The 24,233-nt window shown below is 47.6% G+C and overlaps 2 protein-coding genes and 2 long non-coding RNA genes across 4 annotated transcripts; 2 read left to right on the top strand and 2 right to left on the bottom strand.

The window, feature by feature from the left end:
- Positions 1-21: 21 nt before the first annotated feature.
- On the bottom strand, positions 22-12,197 carry LOC113566283. Its single transcript, XR_003409039.1, has 3 exons — positions 12,134-12,197; positions 6,640-6,747; positions 22-117 (listed from the first exon to the last, which is right to left on the bottom strand). It is a non-coding gene; the product is annotated as an uncharacterized LOC113566283 (long non-coding RNA).
- On the top strand, positions 11,124-11,828 carry LOC113566284. Its single transcript, XR_003409040.1, has 2 exons — positions 11,124-11,197; positions 11,334-11,828. It is a non-coding gene; the product is annotated as an uncharacterized LOC113566284 (long non-coding RNA).
- Positions 12,198-14,871: 2,674 nt separating the features above from the next.
- On the top strand, positions 14,872-17,267 carry LOC6597722 (GPI transamidase component PIG-T). Its single transcript, XM_002022958.2, has 2 exons — positions 14,872-15,220; positions 15,280-17,267. Exons 1-2 carry the CDS (start codon positions 15,043-15,045, stop codon positions 17,028-17,030), a joined length of 1,929 nt encoding a protein of 642 aa, XP_002022994.2. The 5' UTR covers positions 14,872-15,042; the 3' UTR covers positions 17,031-17,267.
- Positions 17,268-19,606: 2,339 nt separating this feature from the next.
- On the bottom strand, positions 19,607-23,178 carry LOC6597724 (trithorax group protein osa). Its single transcript, XM_026991150.1, has 4 exons — positions 23,052-23,178; positions 22,086-22,761; positions 21,466-21,999; positions 19,607-21,380 (listed from the first exon to the last, which is right to left on the bottom strand). The coding sequence occupies exons 2-4, from the start codon at positions 22,689-22,691 to the stop codon at positions 19,674-19,676; spliced, it is 2,847 nt and encodes a 948-aa protein (XP_026846951.1). The 5' UTR covers positions 22,692-22,761; positions 23,052-23,178; the 3' UTR covers positions 19,607-19,673.
- Between the last annotated feature and the right edge of the window lie 1,055 nt (positions 23,179-24,233).

Below are 24,233 nucleotides of genomic sequence, written 5' to 3'. Positions count from 1 at the left end.
GTTTTGTTTTTTTTTTTTTTTTTTGTTAAACTATTGGTATTATGATTAATTCTAGTCTTTCTTCTCCTGGGGTTTTTGTTGTTGTTTATCTGTAGAGTTGTTGTTCCTTTTAGCAGTCTGCAAGTAGATCGATAGATAGTAGAGCCGAAAATGTATTGTTTAGTTGTTTGTTTAATTAATTAATTAATTAGTTACTGCTTTCCGAAGCGCCCCCCGGCAGCAAAGCAGCAAAGGAAATTCTGAAAGTCACATATTTTGACAGAATATTGGTCAATATCGTTTGATGGTCCGTCAGGTCAATCGTTTTATCGTATCGATATCCTGCCACCTGACATCAGGGTCGCCTGTCAACACTGTAATGTTACTGCAATTGCAGCAGTGCAAGCTGTTAACAATGCTGTTAAGCCAGAAGCGGCTGTGAGCTGTGGGCTGTTAATAACAGCTGCGTATGCTGTGAGCTGTGGGCTGTTAATAACAGCTGCGTATGCTGTGAGCTGTGGGCTGTTAATAACAGCTGCGTACGCTGTAAGCCTCTGCTTAACAGACAGCTGGAACGGAGGATTATATTTCACTCGAAAATACAGCTCGGTAATCTGCATTAGCTACTTAGTGCGGGACAGTTCTGTCGCCTGTTCAAAGCGAAGAGAGCGGGCTTTGATAACATAATGTACATACATACTGTTAACAACTGCTAGGATCGTCAGCTGATGAGGGGGCGTGGGGCGAGGTGTTTTTGGGAGTTGCAGGCGCCACACAGCAGCAGCTTCTCGGTCAAGGACGCACATTCGAAAAACTGGCACGCACACACACACACACACACACACACTGCCAATTGGGCACAGCGTCGACGCAGCAGCAGTCACCGTCATTCAAGCATCAACAAATCAAACGCATGCACGCAAAGTGGCTTAATTAAAGGTGAGGCCCTCGCCCCACACTATTTGCTTCAAAACAGGATGAGTGTCGCACCTTGCAATAAAATGCACCCTGACATTGCTTGTGCTGCTGCACATTGGCCATCTCGCTTGCTCTGGCAGCGGCAGCGGCAGCGGCATAGCAGAATAAGCAGTGCAAAGCAAAGCAGTGCAACTGCAACAGCAGCAGAAACAGGCACAGAAACAGACACAGAAGCTGTGCTATTTTTGGAGCAATGTGTAAATTAAATTGTTATTGTAAATTAGCAAATTGCCATAAATTAAAAGATTATACACGCACACACATATGTACATACATATGGTACGGACGGAAATATTATTTCTCTGGCAGAGTAGCGAGAGATGGGACCTCGACCCGGATTCCCTGGCATCTAGGACAACAAAACATTCAAAAAAAAACAAAAAAAAAGAGAGAACACACGACTACGACTATACATAACATATGTATATATAGGAGCCGATATATGAAGAACGACTATGGTGGCAGGGAGATGCAACTAGGGTTCTATATATGAATGAACTGCTTGTTGCTCTCAGCTGATTACAACATCCAGTGTTGTACAATTATCAGTGTTTTTACACAGTGCGAAAAAGTCAAGGTTTTTCCACTCCCCCATGAAAAGTGCAGTCCCCAATCCCCCTCTAGACATATCCGGTGCCTCTCTGGCAATACAATTTTTTTTTGTCAGTAAATTCTCATAATTCCACGAACACTTTCCGGTTGCAAGTTCGACACCCAGAGAGAGAGAAAGAGAGACAGATAACAAATATATCATAAGCTGTTGTTGTTGTTGTTGTTGGGCCGCTTGGCCGGATGTATTTATGTACAGACGATGTAGATTGTGTCTCACGCCCCCACACCCCAACAACTGCAGATCGCTTTACAGTGATTCATTGTGAAAATCCAGTAATGCGATACAGAATTAATGGGAAATCGTCAAGAGATTAAACTCTCCAATTATAGGGAAAATAAACATTCTATACGGAATCAATTCTGGGTCGTTATTATCATTCTGTTTCTGTTCTAAAAGTGAGGGTATTCCATACAACGCCTGTCATTCGTATACGAAATGAAAGTGAAAGACGCCGCCGACGACGACGACGACGCCGACGCATATTTATACCCGAAGAGTGTTCTTCGTGCGCGTGGGTGTGGGTGTGGGTGTTGTCTGTGTCTCCAGTTTCTAGGTGACCCACAAAAGCAGAAATTTAAACTCTATTTTAGTATTCACACACATTTTCCCTGGATAAACACTTTTATTTTGCGCAAAATAAAGACATTTTTTTTGTAATGAATCAAATATCAGAAAAAAACAAATGATTCGCTGATTGTGCTCGTTCGTATTTGCTTAGTATTTTGATCTAAAGATGATACCATTTGGAGCTTTAGATACCTATGGATATTACCATTTCGGAGAGTATCTCATGGAGGAAGGCCAGGACGAAAGCCTACGAGAGAACTGCCCTTTTGGCACAGGTGCGTCATCGCGTAGACCACACCATACCAGTGTGTGCACGTAGCGTACTGCATACATGTGCGCGTTGTGTCAGTGTTGCCCCTCCTCAAATGACGCAGTCACATTTTTTGAGACGCTTTGTTTGGGCCACGGCTCACGGCATCAGCATCGGAATCGGCATCGGCATCGGAATCGGAATCGTTGGCTATTTTTAACAGCTCGACAACAGCGTGGGTCAAAAATAGGAAGCTATAAAATCGAGCGAGAGAACACAGGGAACACACAAATGCACAATAAATGCAAATAATGCTGCGCCGTCGTCCATTGCTTGAATTTCAATAAACGAGGAATCGAATTCAAATTCGAATTCGAGTACTAAATATTTTAAAAATGTACCCACAAAAAATCCTACAAAGCATTCGATGATTTCACCCAAATGTTTTTGTGTTGAAATCGAAATTAAAATCATTCTAGCAATGCATCCATGGGGGCAGGAATTCTGATAATGCTTCAAATAAATAAACATACATATGTATGTACTACATGCAGGCGTGCAGACGTGCAGTCGAAAAATTTTAAACGAAATTGAATTTAAAATTCACGCAGAGACCGAGACAGTAACAGAGCCAGAGCCAGAGCCAGAGGCAGACACCCCTAGATATGTCCGTCCACACGGGGGTAAATACATATGGTACATACATATAATGTTCTCGTATCGTATGGTAAATGCAGTTCGTTAACCCAAGAGGCGCGACATCCACACAAAACCCAGTGGAGACAAAGGTGCGCGAGAAGCCAAGAGGGGAAAAATGTGTGAAAAAACGAAAACGTAGGCAGACACACACGCAAAAGGCACCACAACAAAAAGAACTAAAAGAAAACCGTGTAGGATAACAGCTAAAACGCACTATGCGGCAGCGCCCCTCGGTTGGTTTTGCAATCGGATCGCAGGACGCTAGACCTTCCAAGTAATGTACGTACATATACCCCTTGGGATAAAGCTCTACAATTATCAGCGAGGGCATAATGTATCACGTGTCTTGCAGCAGCGCCCCTCGCTCGGTACTGATGTGTTATCAGAGATCCTAGATCCTTCCAAATATAATATATAGATAGATCGATTTTAATCGCTCCTCGGTTGGTTCTTGGATATTCCCTGGGACATATGGCCCTACAATTATCAGCGGAGGTACACGAACTCTGTTCAGCGCGAGAGGAAGACAGACGGAGAGTAGCAGAGAATGGGTGTATGGGTGTATTAAACAAAAGGCGTTATACTAATATTAATAATTGAAGGCAGGCAACAATAAAGAGCGGCCGAGACGCAAATGAACTGCGAAATTCAGGTTCAAGGCCGCCACAGAAACGACGACGACAACAGCGACAGCAACGACGACGACGACGACGACGACTGTTTGCCCACCCATTCGTCGGGCATGGTTTTTATTGGTTTATTTCTACCGTGTTCTGTTGATTTTTGGCCGCTGGCTCGTTCGTTTCATTATTTGAATAAATCTATGAGAAGGCAGGCACATTAAATATACATACATATGTATTATTATAAACATTTTGTTGTAGGCACACACCCTACCCTACCCGCATGATGCCTCATAATTGGCATTAAAAACCAATCAAGGCAATTCCTCAAAACTGATTGTAGCCACGATATCTCTTCCGATATACCAGGAATATATCTACAAGTACATATACATATGTAGGAGGTGCTCTCCCTCTCTCTCTCTCTCTCTCTCTCTCTCTCTTTCTCCCTGTCTCTCCCTGTCTCTATCTATGTGGTGTCGTGTGGTGTGGGGATCTGGCTGAACGACAACTGTAATACGAGAAAGGGTTCTTCGAAATGTGAGCTATGTACGTGAGCTCGACAGCGACAAGGGGGGAACGGAACCATAAAAATGGTACGCCGCCATACGCCCAGTCCAGGGTTGTGTTTGTGTGTTTGTGTGTGGCGCGGCTTCCGCTCCATATTTTCGAGTCGAGTGATGGACACACGATTATCAGGCAGAACCAGTAACAACGAGCGCAACAGAGCGACAACAGAGGCAGTGGCATGAAGAGCGTTGCACATCTAAACATTTATCATAGGGTTTTCCACGTAAATTCATTCAAAACCGAACCAAAATAGCTGATCAAACGATTGCGAGAAAACCTAAAGAAAACATTGTTTTCGCAAGATAAAACCCTTCTGATCGATTGTAGCAGAAATCGTAAGAAACGAATATTAATTATATGACAGCAGTATGTGTACATCGAAATAATTGTACGGGAATATCATAGTTATCATCCGGCGCATATCTTCTGCTATCTGCCCCCCATTTTGCATTTTGAAGCCTCAATGGAACCTCAGCCCAAGCCTAGGATGCCAAATACTATTGGAATACATGTACACATATGTATATTTAGTCTGCTCTATAATTCCTCTATGCCTATGTCTATGTATAGTTTTTCGTGTCGCGCATCATGCAGCTGCCCTCATCGGTTTAAGGGGAGGCTCCCGTTCCAAGTCCCGAAAATTGTCTTCATTTACATATATGCATTTTTATTCTGCAAAAACTTTTTATTACGTATTATTTGTAATTAAAAAAAAGTAATTTGTCACATTTGTTCATTAAAAATATTTCAAAATATTTCACCTTCTATAAGCCTTAGAACGGAAACTGCCCTCCAAGATAGTTCAAGATAATACGAATGACTAACTCCTAAATGCAAATAGAACAAATATTTCCAGTTATATTTGATGGTGCTTGACGTTTTTTTTTTATATTTAATATACTTCAGGACTGATAGCCTTTACATACTGTATATCCAGAACTGTTTGGAATAGTATTGCCCATTTAATTTCCCATGAATAATCTTGAATTGAAATTTCCTGCTTTGTGTGCGGGCGATGGAGGAGATGACCCAACGGCGGATTTCGCCATCAGCTGCAGGCGACAGCTGTCCCCCTCCATCGCTCGAGCAGCAGCAGGCAGTCATCTAACAGACAGTCACATGTGCTCCAGGCTGCAGCCAGTGCTGTTAAGTGCGGAATGTGGCAACGGCAACGGAAGCGGAAAAGGTTTTCGCACATCACGGGGTACCGCCAACAGGTGCCTGTGCGTGTGCATGTGCGTGGGATGTCCTTGCAGTCACGTTGCAGTGATGCCACACAATGACTAAGTAGCAATTAAAAACTGTGACCCTGTTCGAAGTGAAGGAGAATGGATGTGCCAAAAGAAGGCATACCCCATAAATGTGTACATGCACACATTTTTATTGATTTAATACACGATTTAGTGGCCCTGTTCTTGGCGGAAAAGTGTACTGTACACAATATTCACAAGAGAGGGAGATAGGGAGAGAACGAGAGACATGGATGTGTCAGCGGCAGACAAAACGAAACCAGGACACACCAGTTGTTCAATGCAACCGCCTCCACCTCCACCTCCACCGTTGGGTCCCGCTCTCGGTCTCGGTCTCGGGTCCCTGCCATTGTTCAGTCGCCCACAGCTGGGTGCCGCTGCCATCATCAGCTGTCAAGCGCAGTGTTGGGTAAAAGCGGAAACACTGCAAAATGTTACATAAAATATCAAGGCAATGACAGCCTTTGGGATGTTATAGCCCCCTACCCTGGCCATTCGTCATTGGATTTAGCTCCATCTCCACACCCACACCCACAGCCACTCGCGTGTATCGAGGGCAGTCCCCCGTTCTTCTTCGTTGGAAGAAGAGTTAGTCACTCCTCGTCCTCCTCCAGTGATCTCATCTCCCACACATTCACGACTCACGAGTCACGAGTCGCAGTCACAGTCACACAGAGTTTTCACTGTGACCTCATTGGCGACGCGCGCGTTCGAGACGAACCTTATTTCCCAGTAGTCACGATCAAAAATTACAGCATCTATGCATTGCTTAGCACTCTCTGTCGAACCGAACCGAGCCACGGAATTGCACAGAGAGGGAGAGAGGCAGGCAGAGACACACACATTCAAGAAAAACGGGTTTCCCCAGAGAGCATTCGACAGAGGGAGACGATCGAGAGAGACCGGCAACGCAGCCAAGTGCGTCATCGTTTTGGCAATAGAGAGAGCGAGAGCGCGAGAGAGAGAGGTGCACGTGTGCGTGTGTTTTTGTGGCTGGATTCTGCACTTGACCATGGCCGATGCATCGATAAGATGGTGCATGCTGCATGCTGCATGCCCAGGAAAAGCGCTAACCAAAATTATTCCCCTCCTTTTTGGGCAGGTACTCACCTCTTAATAGTCCTTAATTAGTTTTTGTTTTGTTTTTCTGTGGTTTGTTGTGGTTTAAGATATTCCTCAATTCTTTCTCGTCAGTGTTTCTCGACCTCAAAAAGGAGCCTGCAACCAGAGAAAAAATAAAGATACAAACAATTATCGTATATCCAGGTGCAGAGTTTTTCATTTAAGAATAAAATATACAAAGACTGTGGAGGCGATGATCAGCGTGGAAGGAGGAAAATATGCATGCAGGAAAATACTTCATATTTTTCGTTGGACAATATTAAAGCGTACGTGCCAGTGCTGAGAAATGTCTGGCATTCATTCCAAAAATGTGGGCCAACTTGCACACTACGATTTAATACGAATTCGTATATGCATGTGTATGTGTGTGTGTGTACTAGTACTTGGCCTGTACATGGCGTCAACCCTAATAGTGTGTTGCCCCCAAGTCCCGTTTTGGAGATGTCATTGAACGAGAATCTTCTTCACTTCGTCTGTGGCCGAAATAAGAAATCACGAACCAGAGATACGAAGACGAAGGAAGGAAGACAGCAGCAAGAACAAGGAGAACAAAGAACCAAGTCGTTGACATTTCGAGGTCCTACGCACACACACACACACACACACACACACAGGCAGACATCGGGGCCACAGCTCGACAGACAGAGACAGCTGTCGATTTGTTATGATTAGCCGTTATACGCAGAAGGGAAGTAGGGGAAGAAGAGACTGCCAGACAGTTATGCTCTACCCGCTCAATAGGACAACACTGCTTGTTGGAGCCTCTTTTGGTGACTGGGCGGTGGGTTAGAGAAAGGGGGAACACTCTTCAAAATGTGTGGAATACTAGAATGTTATCGCTATCATAATTGTTTTAAGTTTTTAAACCTTCTAAAACGTAGAGTATTTCCAATAGGATAAAGAGAGCCACCCAGCCACAGACACAGACACAAACACAGATACATCGCAACCATACACAAGCGAAAACGTGCTCGTTTGTCGTTGTCTGGGATCATGGCTGCTTCTGCTGCCACGTGGCCGAATCACAGGTAGGACAAAGCCAGACATGGTTTCGGGCTTAACGCTGCCACTGCCACTGCCGCTGTCGCTGTGTCTGTGGCTGACCTTGAAACATTGAAGCAGCTCCCACATGAATAGCATTACCGTTGGAATGACTTTGCTACATTTCCGTTTTTGGAGACAGCACGAATATTACTTTTGTGGTTTTTTAGCTCTACATTTCTATACGAATCCGTTTTCCTAGTGTGTTTGGGAATGACAGCTAATCAGATTGCACTGCAATCTGCACTGCAATCCTTCGAAGAAAGCGGACACACACACACACACACAATCCGCAGACAGTTCAATTGATGTGTACGCTCTGGCGACAGTTGACCAGCGACAATCCGCCGGTTTCTGTGGTGTGTACGCACTCAGCAACAGCCGAGGAACAACAGCGCATTGACAATCGGCATTGATCTCTTTTCGTGGTGTGTACGCACTGGCAGAGCTGCAATCGCGGCTCCACCACGAAGGCGGGGGGGGTGGGTGGTTTCACTGCACGTTGCGAAATCTATTCGCATGGCTGACACAGTTCTAGATACGCGTCCGTCGATAGTGAGGGGGAGGCCGGACCGGACCGGACCGGACCGCACCGGGCCGGGCCAGAGATTTTCTGCTGTTCTCTTTTTGTTCTGCTGCTGCTGCTGCTGCTGTTGGTGCTGCTCGAAAGAAGGCAGCGAAAGCGACCAAAGAAGACGTCCAAAAACATTTACAGTTATGCTGTTTGCCGCTGGCAGCGCTACTGCTGCGGCTAGAAGCAAGAAAGTAAAAGTTGAAATCAATGAAATTTCATTGTAGTATGCGAAATGATCAAAGAGGAGAGACGAATAGCGGGCCACAGTGGACACCCGCTTTGGGACGCATTTAAAGACCATAAAGATATTGATCGTAATTGCTGCTCTACGAGTGAGTGTCTCAGGCAGATATTTCGCACCGTTTTTCCCCTGTTTATCTTGAGAAAACGCCTATCAGTTGATCGGTAGAGTCTTCACAGTGTTGGTTTAGTTAGCGACGCCGTAGACATCACCAGCTACATACATATCTCCTCCTGTCACACACTTACAAACGCACACAGACGTGGTTTGTGCTGCTGCTCTGCCAAAAAAACAAGTTGGTTTTACCGTTCGTTTTTCTCTCATTTCTTTTTTCTTTTTTTTTTTGTGCCCAGACGAAATGGTTTCACACTGTTGGGTTTTAATTGCTAGGGACGAAAAGAGAAGAAACACAGCCAACAGCAACAGCAGGTGATGATGAGTAACAAAAGCAGAGCCACAATGAAACTCACACGGCAGGAGAGAAAGAGCAAGGAGAGAAGCGAAGCGAAGAGAGAGTGCGCGCGTACGCTTACGCTTAGCCTTAAAACATTTTGAAATCAATTATCAGATAGAAAAGTGCACATAGGGGCTCTAATCGCAAATCACATGCCTCGTCTTCTCCCTCCCTAACAGAACCACAAAAGAGAGCAAATTCCGGCTGTAGAACAGCTGTAAGAAGCGCCTCTGGCAGCACTAGCAGCAGCAGCAGCAGCAACAGCAACGTCGATGTTAAGTTATAAACTTGACAATCAATTGAATGAGCAGGCGGCAGGCAGCAGGCAGCCCACAGCGCTGCTGCTGTTGCTACTGCGCGCTGCTCAGACACCGATCGCTGCTCTAACCCACGAGGTTCGCTCTATCTCTCTCCCGCTCTCCCGCTCTTCCACTCTCCCACTTTCAGTGTGCTCTAGATAAAGCAATTTGATTTCTAAATTGTAACAGTATGTTAATGCAGTTTTCTAGTGCACATGACGTCACAGTGTAAATTGTCCATTTGTGCCGCTTTCAGACGAACTGGGTCAATATCTTAATTAATTTTAATGGGCCTTAATTTATAGACAAAAGGAAACAAACGCAAATGCAAACTCAACACACAGTTACATCAATCATATTTGCGTAGGAGACGGCGGGCTGGTGGAGCAAGGGAGGCAACGGGTAGGCAAGGGGTAGAAAGGTTATGACAAAGCAGCCATCATTTTACTATGTAAATGGTCTCATTTTTCGAAAAATGCGGCCATCTACCACATACATACATACATATTATGTACATGCACACATACATGCATATGTACACTCGGTACCACATTTACATATATGTACATATGTACGTACACTAGTAAATTCTTTTGCAATATTCAACGCACGCCATTGATGAAATTAATTTATGAATATTGGCACACAATTTTAATAAATAAACCGTTCTTTCGGTTGAGAGGTTATGGTGGTTTACGAATGAATTTTATATGCTATGCGTATCTTTGCTTGTAAAATGCAACAACAACAAAACTTATAGTTTTGGATCAGGTAAAATAACGGCACTTAAAACACGAAATTCCTTTCAAAATGTACTAAAAGGGTGTGAAGTAGATTAACAAAAAACAACTTAATAATAGTATAAAAACAAACAGAAATCTGAGAGAGGGAGAGCAGAACCAGCAGCAATACGCGATAACCCACACACATTCACACATATGTATGTATGCATGTACATAGCATCGCGAACATGCGGGCATCGAACATTTGATTTATGCAGACAGCGAGCCCGAGAACGGGAGAGAGAGAGAGGGCAAGCCGGAAGTTACATATTACATGTGACAAGAGGAAGAGAGATGCAGCAGAAGAAACAGGAGCTGGGGCGGAGGAGAACGATCGCTGCTGACAGGTAGCCCGAAAGGCAGATGGGCAAAAACGAGACAAACCAACTGCTGCAAACTGCGATTTTTTTAGGGTTGACTGCTATTGCAAGTGTATGTATGTATGTATGTATGTGTGTGTGTGTGTAGGGGGTCTGACCTCGTTGGATGGAAAAAGGTGGAATATGCCAGAAGAACAACCCGGCGTAAGCGGGCGAGAGGGCAACAAGAAGCCGCACCTACAACAACAAACAAAAAATCTATTACATCACGAGGAAAATTGACACAATCGCTTTACACATAGATATGTACATTCATTTGAAAAATTGTATGAATGTATGTATGTATGTATGATATGCTGCATGTGTTTGTTAAACGGAAGACAGCCAACATGCAAATTAAGCTGCCCTTTGTCTATATTTTATATTTATTACAAAAAATGCTTTATGTTAATCCTTATATACACAAATTTGTATGTAAAATTAATAAGTGTGGAAGCTACCAGAAACTTCTTTCAAAGAAAAATAAAAATCAGTGAAGAGAGAGAGAGTAGAGAGAGAGAGCGCGAGCGTGAGCGAGGGCCACAAGCTACAAGACTGCAAAGCCACAAATGAGCGAGGCATGCGGCGAATTTAACAGCGGACGTCGGCGGCAGCGAGACGACGACGGCCGGCGACCACAGTACCGTTCGTTGAAATTTTGAATGTATGAAAACATTCAGTCTGCCGCCAGCACGGCCCGAAGCGTTTAGCTCGAAAAGCGCGGCAGAGGGCCGCCAGAGTGGTAGCAGCGCACAAGCTGTGTGTTGCGGGGCTGGCGGAAACCACGTTTACGGAGGTAGCGTTGCCAGGCCAGAAAGAAGCAGCGTCTGCCTGCGTGCATGTGTGTATGTGTCATGTGTGCGTGTGTGTGTGTGTGCGACATTGCCGTTCAAAGCCATTTCTTTTTTTCTTTTGGCTATTTTCCATTATAGAATGCAAAATTATTTGAGGAATGCACACACACACACATACTCACGCGGCGAGATACACTCTCGCACGTATAAAAATAGCCGCAAACGACAGTCGGATCCCAGGCCCCCACATGACGTCATCTTTGTCTGTCTCTTCGCTCTCATTGTACTAGGGATAAGATGAAATTATCCACCCCACCCCACCCACAAAGAACAATCAAAGTATTGAAAAATGCACACATTTTGGTTTTACAATCCTTTTTTTTTTGTTGGGCAATGTTTTATTGTTTCACTCACACTTTTGGCAATGCTGTAAAGTAAATGCTCCCTGTTAACCAGCTGTTACTCTCTCGCTCGCTCTCTCTCTTTTTCACTGTGTGGTGCTCTCGCGATGTGTGTCGCTTTGTGGCTCGCCAACGAAAGTGAGCGCCGGCCACAAAGCTGCAAATATGGGCGAATAAATGGCAGACAATCGAAAAATGAGTATTTTTTATGTTTTTGGAGCCAAAATCGATTTGAATTTTGGGTTTGCGGCCGGGTCAGGGAATGTGGGGCTGGGGTGCAACCAAAACATGTGATTATGACAAAAAAAAAAAAAAAAAAACTAGTTATGAAATAAACTACAAAAATCGACGGCGAATTAGCTGAGCGAGAGCGCAAGAGGAAGTGAAGTTGAGAGCGATACAAAGAGAGAAAAGTTACATTTTATTCAAGACTCGAATTTCTACAGAAGACTATATCTAGGGCTTTAGGTGTTAAAAAAGACTAAAACGAAACTCAAGAGAGGTAAATAATAAGATAGAAATTGAACAAAAAATCACCTTTTTTCTTAGTAGGTCGCGTCGTAATGTGCTTATATTTGTTGCTGCGCTCTCTTTTTCAGCGGGCAGTGCAGGGCGCGGGGGTGTCGTGGCGTGGTGGCTCCAACTCTGTTAGTACTCTCTCCTTCCCTTCTCCAGCGCTCACCACACTACTCCCTCTCTCTGATGACTGCTTCGGAGCAGCGGAGCTGTGCTGCCGACTGGCTTGTGCTCCGCTGCCTTTGCTGCTGCTGCGGCTTTTGCTGCGTTCCGAGAATTCGCCGTTACTTTTGCTTGTTGTTCTTGTTTTCTTTTTGTCACTTTGTCTGTTTTTTGCTATTCTCTTTTATCGTTAAATGTGTATGTGTATATGCAAAATGTATGATTTTGTGGCCTTTTTAGATTTCTTTTCGTTTATATCTATCTGTAATTTGCGTTGATTTGTATTAAGGAATGAGATTACAGCAGACAAGAATGCAGGGTGGAGGTTGGGGGGGAAACACGCTTCCGCTCCGCTCCTCTGTTACGGCGACACAGCGACAAGACCTCGGCGAAAATGGCCGCAGAGAGAGAGCACACAGCACCACAATGGCATTGGGCCCACGGCAGAGCAGAGCAGCGGCTGTTCAGTGTGTGAGTCTACGGCGGCGGCGGTGAACACACGAACGAAAAGCGCGCAACAACGTCGCAGTTTCGGGCCAAGTGAAGCGACACACACTCGCTCACATACACACGCGCGCGCACTTATATACATCCAGAGACAAAGCAACATTCGAGCGCATGCTCTCTTTGCCACTGCCTTCTCTCTCTCTCTCTTGCTCTCCCGTTTTGCACTCAACCACCAACACACGTTTCTCGCATCTATCTCCGTCTCTCACGCCAGGCAGAGGTTTTGTCGCTTGGCGCTCTGGCTGCAAGAGCAACACGCAATAAAAGTTCAAAAACAGTTGAAGTATACCGCGACGCGAGTAAAAATCTTTCCTTCAACGTTGTCGTCGTTGTCGTGTCTTCCGCGAATTTCTTTTCCGACCGAACCAAGGGGGGGAAAAAGAAGAACGTTTCGTCATTTTTGTTGTTGTTCCCCAGCCTTTGATTCATATCTAATATTACTAATATTCATATATATATATATGTACGTATATATGGCATACATATATATATATATGTTGTGGCGAATATTCGCATTTAAATGAACAAAAAAGTTAATAGAATGAAAAACTCCACTCCCAATCGTAATGGGGGGGAAAATGTGTCAAGTCAGTCAAGGGAAATATCGTTTCATTGCATTGCGTTCCGTCTCGTCCCGTCCCCCTGCCGTGCGCCCACAAATGTTCCAATTTTATGAAGAATCTCCTTCGAATAAACATTTAATTCGTGCTCTGCTCTCTGCCCCCTCCACCATCCATTTGCTGCTTGCAGGCAGCAAACATTTTTGCATACAAGTCGCTCGCTGCTGCGTTTCTCCGATAATTATTGACGGGCGTTAATTGATTTTGATTATCGTGTATGTTTGGTTGTTGGGTTTTTGCTTGTTTTCTCGTCGTTCATTGTTAATTTTGTTGTACCAGGGCAAAAAAATAGATGACCAAAAATAAATTCAGAGAGCACAGTCAGAGCACACACGATAACGGTCTTCCGCGACTCTGGAGGGCACGTCCGAAGTATTTCATGGTTTTTTTTGTTATGACTCGAGCAGTGTGACCGCGGACATATCGATAAGATATACGGTCCGACCCTCGGAAACATACCGAAAATACGTCACAAATTTCAAAATATACCGTAAATATACTGACGAACTATTTGTATTCAAGTTTGATCATATTTCTCGTTTCTGATATTCGGTTGAAAATTACTAGGTAGCTAGGACTCTCAGCTCTGAACTCATTATTTTATACGATTGAAAAATCGATTTCCTCCAAGACTGGTTTAAAATAAGTTTTCAACTTTGTTGCATTGCTTATAAAAAAGGTTTAAGCAAAAGCAATTTCCCCTAAATGAATTTCCTTACATGGTAACTACACTCTAACTACACATTTGCTACATACGAACTACATTTTAATGTAATTTCCGAAAGCGACACCTGAAGGGGAAATGTGGGCGTTTAAAAAATTGTTGTCCGTCTTTTTTTCGTATAAGCCCCATGGAAGCGCCAGTGTGAAAAACACACCACTATGCACTTTTTGGCAAGCCTTTTTTCCCGACACTCGATGCTGATCACGAAATAGGCTCAAAATAGCATTTCTACACGATTTATACATTGCTGCATTGGACAAGAGGGTGACTCCATAGCGCGTCTTGAAAAATACTGGAAAATACTATGAAAAGTATAAAATTTGCAAGGTGCGCTAGACGTGTCACGAAATCAGTGTGACCGACCATTATATTCCTCAATTTGATTGACAAGTTTGACGTTTTTTTTTTTAAATGAAAAACAAAGAAAATATTAAATGTTTTAGTGTGTTTTCCCTCGCAGAGGAAAGCAAGGCCAGACCAGATGACGCGATGTGGGATAACAAAATACGGTATAGCAATCGATCCTGGAGATACAGATGATCAAACTATTTACTATATATGTACATATACATGAAAGTAGAATAAACTAAATTAAAAATAAGTATATTTCTACTCCTTTAGCATATACAAATTGGGGTATATGAGGTTTTCATCCAGATTGTTACGAATTTTTAGCTCGCTCCTAGAAAGTCTAGTATTTTTATACTTTTTTGTAGTATTTTTGAGATGGATGCTGCGAAAGAATACAGGAATACAGTGTGACCATCGCGGATGCATCGAGAAAATAAAGCAAAGCAACTCTGAAATGATGAAATCAACCCTGCTCTTACCCGCTGTTTCTTATCTTTGGCATCTGCATCTTGCATCTGCCGCAATTTCATAATTGCAACTGCCCTGCTCATTTAATACGCATTCAGATGTCTTGGGTACATCTGTGGTGTGTGGTCGCCCTTCTGCTTGCCAGTGTCTTAGCCCAGACAACCCCTAAGGACGAGCACTTCCATGAGGAGCTCGTTGTGCGTCCCTTATCCGGCGATCATGTAAACACGTACTTCCAGTTTACCACACGATGGCACTACGGCCAGAAGGAGAACCGTGAGTAGCATAGTCACCGAATGCCCTGTATCCTATCCCTATAATCGTGGCTCTTTCAGTCTACCACACGCAGCTGACGCCCCGCGTCATTGCCGAGCTGCTGCAGCAGTTCGATGTAAAGGAGCTGCACATCGGCCTCACGCAGGGCTTGTGGCGCTACGAGACTTGGGGCTATCCCATCGTTGAGGCAACCAGTGGGGCCGAGATGTGGGCTTGGTTCAAGGGACCCAATCTCACCGACGAGGCGGTGGACAAGCAGTGGGCCCAGCTTGCAAACGTCTTCTCCGGCGTCCTGTGCGCCTCGCTCAACTTTGTGGACAACACCAACAGCATATCGCCCAGGCATCTGCTGCGGCCACAGTTCATGCCTGCCAATCGGGAGACGTTTGTGCGCTACGCCTCGTTGCCGCGGGAGATTGTCTGCACGGAGAATCTGACGCCCTGGAAGAAGCTGCTACCTTGCGGTAGTGCCTCGGGATTCGCCTCGCTGCTCAACTCCGGCTATGTGCACAACACCAAGTACCATTCGCTGGGCCTGAAGGTGCGCACCCTGTGTCAGGACTACGACGAGGACAACTGCATCCTGGAGCTGACGCAGACGGCGAATCTCGTCTACGATCTCCGCCTGCTCGAGCAGAGCGGCAACGATTTCTCGCTGCGCCGCCTCTTCGGCATGGGCCTCAACGGCTACTGCGAGCTGGCGACCACCAGCAAGATCTATGTGCAGTGCAACGAGCTCGGCGCCCGCTACCAGCTGGTGCCGCTCCCGCCCGCGGAGGTGAAGACGACGAGGGGCGGATATACAGTGCTCTATGGGGTGTACGACATGCAGGAGCAGTTCCAGGACCAGGGCGAGCGGCTGTTCAATATCGCCTGGCTGGCGCCCAAGGGCGAGGTGCGACGCAACCGTCTGAAGCCCGCCCCGCCGCCCATCTACGTGCATCGCTATCTCCTAGGCCAAGGCCAGGAGCGGGGACGCATCGTCACGGAGGTGACCAATTCGCATTACGCACCGCTGCCAATCGTGGTGCAGGAGCTCATACCGTGGTATGTGCACGCCTATCTGCATACCCTCAATATCCGTCGTCGGTCCATGGGCCGACACGAATACGGCCGCGAGACGCTGCCTTTCAAGCTGCTCCATTACGCTCCCGGTAAGCAGCGGGAGCTGCCCACCCACCTGGAGATTGGGTTCCTGCTGCCCGGCCAGAGCTCGGCGCTGATCACCATCGATGTGGACTACCTGGTGCTCAAGTGGCTCGAGTATCCTCCCGATGCCAATCACGGCCACTACATCAATGCGGCCCTTGTCTCCAGTTCCCTGCCGATGGGCACCAACTACTCGGCCCTGCCCCTGGAGGGCCATCTCTTTGCCCATTCGTTCAACGCTACCCGCCCATCGTATGTGCTGGGCCTGCACACCGAAGCCCTGATCGTTTCGCTGCCCACGCCCGACTTCAGCATGCCCTACAACGTCATCTGTTTGGCCTGCACTGTGGTGGCTCTGGCCTTTGGCCCCATCCACAGTGTGGCCACCAAGGTGATTGTGGTGGTGCGCCCGACATCAGCCGGACCTCGGAACTTCCTCAAGAGGCTCAAGGAAAAGCTGTTTAGTCGGGGGGGTCAGGAGTCGACACCAATGGAGGGGAAAAGGGAAGGGGTCGTCCCCGATGATCCATGCCCCAATGAGAAGGCGGACGACGACCAAGAAGAGGAGAGGGAAGGGAAAGAAGAGGCAGCGGAATCGCTGATTGCAAATCCATTTGAATCGCTGTCAAGCGCAGCATGTCCGACTGTCTGGGATCTATGATGGCCAGGAAGTACACCTTAAATGGTTGGCCGCTTCCTTCAAAGTGCTTCACCGTAGGCCGCCGTCAAGCCTCGGAGGCCCTCTCGAAGCGCCAATCCAAGGCGGTGTCACATCCTCCCGTTGATGCATTCCATTGTCTATTGTCTGGCTGGGATGGGATCCAAGCTGTAACATGACTGCTTGAAGCTATAACAAAAAAATAAATAAAGAGTTTCGGCTTCGGCACTAAAAAGTTTCCTCCAGTGCTGGGTAATGCGCGTCGATGTTCGCTAAAAGCTCGACTCCGAATAACGGCATAAAGAGGGTTGCAACCAATACAACCGGATGCACTTGCAGGCTGCCATGCGATGCAGCATTTTGCAAGCAGCGAATTTTCTGCGCAAGCAGTGCCGGGGAAAACCATGCAGTGGGAGCACATCACACCGTCAGAGAAACGATGGATTCACACTCTCTGAAATAATTTTCGGGCTTCATGGAGCAGTGTTGGGTAGCGCATGCTTTGTAGTCGACTTGCTCTTTGCCTGGCCGGTGGCTTGGAATATCTTAATACTTTATTATGGCCAACAGAAGTTGCGCCACGTACGGCTCTTCCGCATGGGTGGCGACGACCACCAAATCCAGTATCTGTATCTGGTCGTGGCCCAGACTGTAGAGGCCGGACTCCATTACAAGCTTTTCGAATCCCAAACCATGTGTGACAGTAATAGAAGGAATTGATGATTTTCCACCAATTTGCCACCTTTTACTCAGGAAAAGAGTGTGGGCTTACTTGCTCAAGAAATGAGTTTTCTTCTCCAGAGTATATTCTTATAAATCCCCACTCTCAATTTCTTAATCCACAAACAATCTCTGAAAAAAGATCTAAAATTCAATTTCTTTTCTAGAAATTATAAAAAATAAATTAAAAAAGATTTTCGAAAAATGATATCTTTTTTTCTAGCACCTCCTCTCCTTAAAGCCCAATCCCCAAGGAATCCTTTAGAAAAATTAAATTTCTTTTCCATAAAATCTTAAAAATAAATTAAAAAATTTGTGTCGAATTTATTGTATTCTCTTTTTTTGTTTTGTTTTTATTTTTTATATTTCTTATTTTGCATTTTGAAAATAGAAATTTCTAAATGCTATTTGATATACTCGTATCTCTATATATTTTCTCGATGTCTGTGGGGGGAGGGTTGGGGTTTGGGGATAATTTAATTCGAGACTTCCGAGCAAAGAGCAGAGCAGCAATAGTCGGGGGGCGGGGGGTAATGGGGCTTTAGACCTGCTTTAGAGCGAGCTGGCGCATGAAACGAGTGAGCGGGACAGAATCTCGTAGGGGATTACAAGATCAGTACAAGAATTCTGTATGGAATTTTTTCGTTTCAAGGGGTCACGTGAGGGGAAAGGGACGACTACTACAGTGGACACTTGATTTGAGTGGAACACATTCTTATAGCCTACAATCGAAATCTCTTTAAATCATTAATTTTTCTCTCCTTTGAGTAACAGTACAACGCTTGTCGTTTGTGTTTGTGTTTTTGTTGGTTTCCCTTTCGTTAGCTAAATAAATATTTATTTTAATACTAAATGCTAGATAGATATATTTTGGAACTCATTTGTGTTTTTTTTAGGCATTAAAATGCAATAATAATAATAATTATTTTAATAGAATCCCATCGATTCCAGGCGATCCCGCGTATCGTGTTAATTATTATCAAACTTTACAGAGTCTTATGGAGTGTCCACTGTATTCCACTATATTCATTAACTATACAAAAAAAAAAAAAAAATAGAAACAAAAACTTTAAAGACCAAAAATATAAAAATGTATATATTTCTAGAGTTCCAATTTGTTGTAGTTTTTCCTTTTCCTTTTCGTTTGCTGAATGTTTTGTTTTTTGTTTTTGTTTTTTAATAGCATAATCCTTCGCACAGTCCCTGCCATTAGTGTAGGCATCAATGTAATAGTATTGTATTATATATAATTTTCTCATTTAAATATTTAAACTAGTTTACGGGGCTGGGAGCTGCTTATTCTAAAGTACGCGAAAAGAACAAATAAACTAAGGGGAAAAGGGTGGAAACGGGGGAGGGGCATGCTCGTTGAAATAAAAACAATAATCAAATTAATGTGAATATAAATGGATGGATAGAGCCCGTAGATCTATCTATCGTTTCTCTCTACGACACGACAAAAAAATTTGTGTAAATAGCTAATTCTTATGGTTAAGAAACACACATCTACTACTATATATAGAGGGGGGAGGGGGTTGATTAAAACTAAAAGACCGAAGCGCAGGACTCTTGCGTACTCTCTCGCTCGCTCTCTCTCTATCTCTCTCTCACTCACTCTTCAGGAAGTTTCCATTTCCAGTTCTTGTGAAGCAAGAGACAGGAGGAGGAGGTTCCTTAAAAGTGTATTATATATCGTATCGTATATATATACATATATCTGTATATATATCTATTTCGATAACTGTCTGCCGATCTGCCGCTTAAACTCTAAAATTGTATGCAAAAAGAATCGTCTTCATTTCGGGTGCGGGAGCTCTCCTTCCTTGTATCCTTCATGAATCCCATTTCATCATGAGCATTTTTTCGAGTGGATGGACATGGACTCCTCCTCCTCCTGCCGTTGCCCCCACCACGGTCACCTCAGCCTCATTGCGGCGGTTGATTGCTGTAGTAACCGTAGGCCCCCGTCGGTGGCGGTCCCTGGGGTGCTCCCGGCGGCGGCATTTGTGCGCCCGCTGGCCTGTAGCCCTGATAGCCCTGCGTGGGCGGATACTGAGCATAACCACCCGCCTGCGGTGGCTGATGGTACGCATGGCCGGGATAGGCACTGCCCGGTGGAGGTGGTCCGTAGGCCTGCGGCGGCGGTCCCCCATACGGCTGTGGGGCGCCAGGAGCCGGCTGATATTGATTGGGCGGCATATTAGGCGTGGCACCATTGGGCGGCGGTTGTTGCTGCTGCTGCTGCTGTTGTTGTTGTTGTTGCTGCTGCTGGGCACTGGACTGGGGATTGGGGGGTCCACCGGTCGGTGGGGGCTGCTGCTGGGAGGTAGGAGGTCCTCCCGGAACTTGCTGCTGCTGTTGTTGCTGCTGCGGTTGCGGCGGTCCATAGCCAGTCACGCCGCCGGGCGTCGAGTAGGTGGGCTGGACCTGGGTGGGCAGCGGTGCCACCCCTGAGACGACCACTCCACCCGGCCCTCCCTGCTGCTGTTGCTGTTGGGGCGGCGGCGGCGCGTACTGCTGCTGCTGTTGCTGCTGAGAGCCTGCCCCTCCTGCCCCACCTTGCGGCACTTGCTGCTGCTGCTGTGGATTTCCTCCCACACCGCCCGATGGCGGCGGCGTCGACTGTTGTTGGGCATTGGGCCCGTTCGGATTGGAGCCCGCTCCACCGCCACCCGGCTGCTGTTGCTGGGGTCCCTGCGGCGGCGGCGTCTGGCTGGGCGCCGTTGTCTGGCTATAGCCACCGGGTGGCGGCGGCGGACCCCCGGACACCACACTCGTCGGCGGCCCGCCCGGATAGCTACTGCCCGGCGGTGCGCCTCCGGCACCGACCGCCTGCTGCTGCTGCTGCTGCTGGTAGGCCTGGTACGGCGACTGTCCGCTGCTGTTGGGCGGAGGGGGTGGCCCATAGCCTCCACCCGGTGGCGCTCCTCCAGCCCCCGCCTGGCCGTACTGATTGGGATTTGGGGGGTACCCGGCATAGCTCATGGGTGGCGGCCCACCCGTCGAGTTCTGTGGCGGCGGCGGACCATACTGATTCACGCTTTGCGGCGGACCAGGCGGCCCACCGGGCGCTCCCACCTGCTGGCCACCTGCGGTCCCCGGCGGCGGTCCGTACATCTGTCCCGGCGGCGGTGGGGGTTGCTGACCAGGCGGCACGCCCTGCTGGCTTCCCGGCGGCGGTGCATAAACGCCCGGTGGCGGAGCCTGCTGCCCGGGTCCACCAGTGTTCGGTTGATAGCCGCCATGTCCCCCGGCCCCTGCTCCGGCTCCACCATGATGGTAGCCGGCCTGCGCTGCATTCGGGGGCCCCGGAGGCGGTGGCCCATAGCCCTGCGCCGGCGGTCCGTACGGATAGGCGCCCTGGGGCTGGTACTGGGGCTGCGTTTGCGGCGGATAGCCGGGATAGTGGCCGTGCTGTTGCTGCTGCTGCTGGTAGCTCACGCGGTACGGGGTCTGGGGCGGCGGCACTCCGCCCGGTCCGCCCTGCTGCGGTCCCTGCTGTTGTTGGGGCTGTTGCTGCTGCTGCTGGTTGGGGGGTTGCTGGGAGCCCTGCTGTGGCTGCTGTTGCTGCTGCGGCGGCTGCTGGTTCTGGCCGGGTCCTGAGAGGGGGCCATTGTTGGGCCGCTGCTGCTGCTGCTGATCTGTAAGAATATGAGGGAAGACATGAGGATCATCATCGGACAAAGCTGGAGGCGCACCTCCCCTGGACGGCGAATACTTTACACTTACTGGGTAGAATCGATTGCTGTGCAGGGCCCTGTCCCGGCTGGCCCCCGCCCTGGGCATTGCGGTAGATCGCCGAGGGATGCTGCTGCTGCTGGACCTGTGGCCCGGCCTGACTCACTTGCGTCACCTGCTGCTGGCCAGCGGCTGCCGCTGCTGCTGCTGCTGCCGCCGCAGCTGCGGCCGCTGCCTGCTGTTGTTGTTGTTGTTGTTGCTGCTGCTGCTGAGATTGCTGCTGAGGATTGGGTGGCATGCCGGGATGTGGCGGCTGCTGTTGCTGCTGCTGCTGGCCGCCATAGGGTGTCATTTGGACGCCGGGCTCGCTGCTATGCTGCTGCATGCCACCCATTTGCGGTGGTCCACCCGCCTGTTGGGGCTGGCCCTGGCCTGGGCCGCCCGGCTGCTGTGGCTGTTGTTGTTGTTGTTGGGGCGGCGGTAGGCCGCCCAGCATACCGTGCGGACCGGTGGGACCACCCGGCGTCTGCTGGTTGCCCTGCTGCATCGCCTGTGTCTGCAGGATGTGCGGCGGCTGTTTGTGTGTGGCAGAGAGCATTAAAAGATTGCCCCAGGCTCAGGCTCAGGCCGAGGCCGAGGCCTCTCGTCTCCAGCACTCACCGGCAATATCTGGGAGATATTCATTGCAGGATCCGCCAGCTGGGCCAGATATACCAGATTCCTGTGCAGGGCCACATGGTAGGACATGCACTCCTGCGCCTTGCCCATGCTCTGGAAGTCCTGAATCGTCTGGATCAGGCCGCAGTTCTCGTCGAGCATCTTCTGGATCTGCGCAGAGTTGACCTGCGGCGGTCCACCGCCGACGCCGCCAAGGCCTCCGCCACCACCACCGCCGCCGCCGCCGCGTGGAGTCGATGGCGGAGTGACACCCATCATGTTGCCGCATCCACCGACACCGACGCCACCGCCGCCGCCACCCACACCGGTGATGATGCTACCGGGGGAGCCGGGCACTCCCATTGGCGGCACGCCAGTGATACGCTGCTGCTGCTGCATCCCCATGGGCAGCAGCCCGCCCTGGGAGCCGAGGACGCTGCCACCGCCGCCGCCGCCGACGCCAGGTGGCTGCTGTTGTTGTTGCTGCTGTTGCTGCTGCTGCTGCTGCAGGGACATGGCATTGGGGGGCGGTTGCTGCTGCTGCTGCTGTGGTGGGGGAGGCGGTTGCTGCTGCTGCTGCGGCGGCTGCGGCGAGTAAACTGCAGACATTTTACTGGCTGCAGTCTTCTTCTTCCGCTTGGGAGTTTTCTCCTGTTTTTCCACAATTTTAGCGGTTATTCTAAACCGGTTGGGGGAAAAAAATATATAAAACCGATTCGTCGGTTCGCCACGGGTGTTGGGGGCGCCCCTTTGTACGGTTTTTGATTGCCAAATGCGAGAAAAAGGGCAAAAAGGAAATTTTTCACTGTTTTTTTTGCAGTGTGCGGCTTTTTTTTACACACACACACACGCACGCACGCTCGCACACACTCACCCACGCGCCGCAACACACATTAACAGACACACCACACGCACACACACGCAGGAGACACGGAAAATAATTTGTTCAAATCCTCGAGCACTTTGCACCTGTCCCTTGGCTTTTGGTTTTCGTCTGAATATTGGACGTCAGCACAATTGGCATTCAAATGGTTTTGCGCAAAGTCTGCATATTTTTCTCTTTTTCTGGCACTTTTTGCAAATTGCAAAGAACGACGCTTAAAACGATTACACCAGGCGGCTGCTCGAAGCGATTAATCGGTTGGCTGTCATTCATACACGAACAGACGGCGCTTGGTGTCGTGCTCCGCATCTTTGCATGACGGAATACGTGGATATAATGTGGTCAAAACAAAAATCGGTTAACTATTGAAAATGTACAACTTTTGGCTACTGTAAATTCCAATATTAATGGCTAAATATGTTGGCGGACATTTCAACAGATGGGCGGTGTGGAAAATCGCATTTACTTGTTTGCGAATGCATGACGGGCGCATCTGTTCGTGGTTGGACGCCATCAATATGGCGCTCCCGTACGCATGTGCTGCCAACGATGCCAACGATGCACAAATCATTTTGCAGGCCTTCGCTCAGGGCCACACTATAAATAAATAACCATAATGCTAGTATTGTAGTTTTTAATTGAGGATATTCGTAAATTGTAGCAACTTTATGTGATAATTATATCAAAAACGCTAAACAACGATAACAAATATTTTGCAGCCGGCAATCACACAAACGGGGCCTATCGATAGCATAGTACTCTGCCACGGACGGTCCTCATACACTATTTTTTCACAATTATATTTTGTTGGCTGGCTTTTGGCCAAACTCTGTGTGTGTGCGCGCGTCTGTATGGATGTGTGTATACGTGTGACAGTTTATTAAACAAAAACGCTGAAAAAAATAAATAAAAAAACTACAGACAAATTATATTTATATAATTTAAAGAGCAGCGCAACCCAAAACAGTTATGAGAAAACCTCGGCCGGGAGATTATCCAACCAAAAAGCACACACATCAAATCAAAGTGCAATAAATATGTGCAGATAATCAATCCTCCAAAATTGTTGCTCAATAGCAACTCTTAAGAAATTTGTTTGATCTCGATTCCCGATTTCTGTACACTGCTGTGCTGTGCTGTGCTGTGCCGTGTGTTGGAAGTGCCAGGAAGTAGACGCCACTCCAATCCAATCCAATCCAATCCAGAAGATATGCTAGATCAGCGCTATAGTGGAGTCAGGCAGAATGCATACATAGAAGTCTCGCACA

This window comes from Drosophila persimilis, unplaced genomic scaffold (genome assembly GCF_003286085.1).
Source record: "Drosophila persimilis strain 14011-0111.01,24,50 unplaced genomic scaffold, DperRS2 tig00000653-arrow-arrow-pilon, whole genome shotgun sequence".
Lineage (NCBI taxonomy): Eukaryota > Metazoa > Arthropoda > Insecta > Diptera > Drosophilidae > Drosophila > Drosophila persimilis.
Note: the sequence above shows the minus strand (reverse complement) of the source record. Positions and strands in the feature narration are given on the sequence as shown.

What these genes read in the sequence shown, in the direction of transcription:
- LOC6597724 (XM_026991150.1), bottom strand. Translation starts at nt 22,691, where the DNA reads ATGTCTGCAGTTTACTCGCCGCAGCCGCCGCAGCAGCAGCAGCAACCG. An exon ending in ATATCTCCCAGATATTGCCG is followed by an intron (nt 22,000 to 22,085) that starts GTGAGTGCTGGA and finishes ACACACAAACAG; the next exon opens with CCGCCGCACATCCTGCAGAC. An exon ending in TTCTACCCAGTAAGTGTAAA is followed by an intron (nt 21,381 to 21,465) that starts GTATTCGCCGTC and finishes ACAGATCAGCAG; the next exon opens with CAGCAGCAGCGGCCCAACAA.
- LOC6597722 (XM_002022958.2), top strand. Translation starts at nt 15,043, where the DNA reads ATGTCTTGGGTACATCTGTGGTGTGTGGTCGCCCTTCTGCTTGCCAGT. An exon ending in CTACGGCCAGAAGGAGAACC is followed by an intron (nt 15,221 to 15,279) that starts GTGAGTAGCATA and finishes TGGCTCTTTCAG; the next exon opens with TCTACCACACGCAGCTGACG.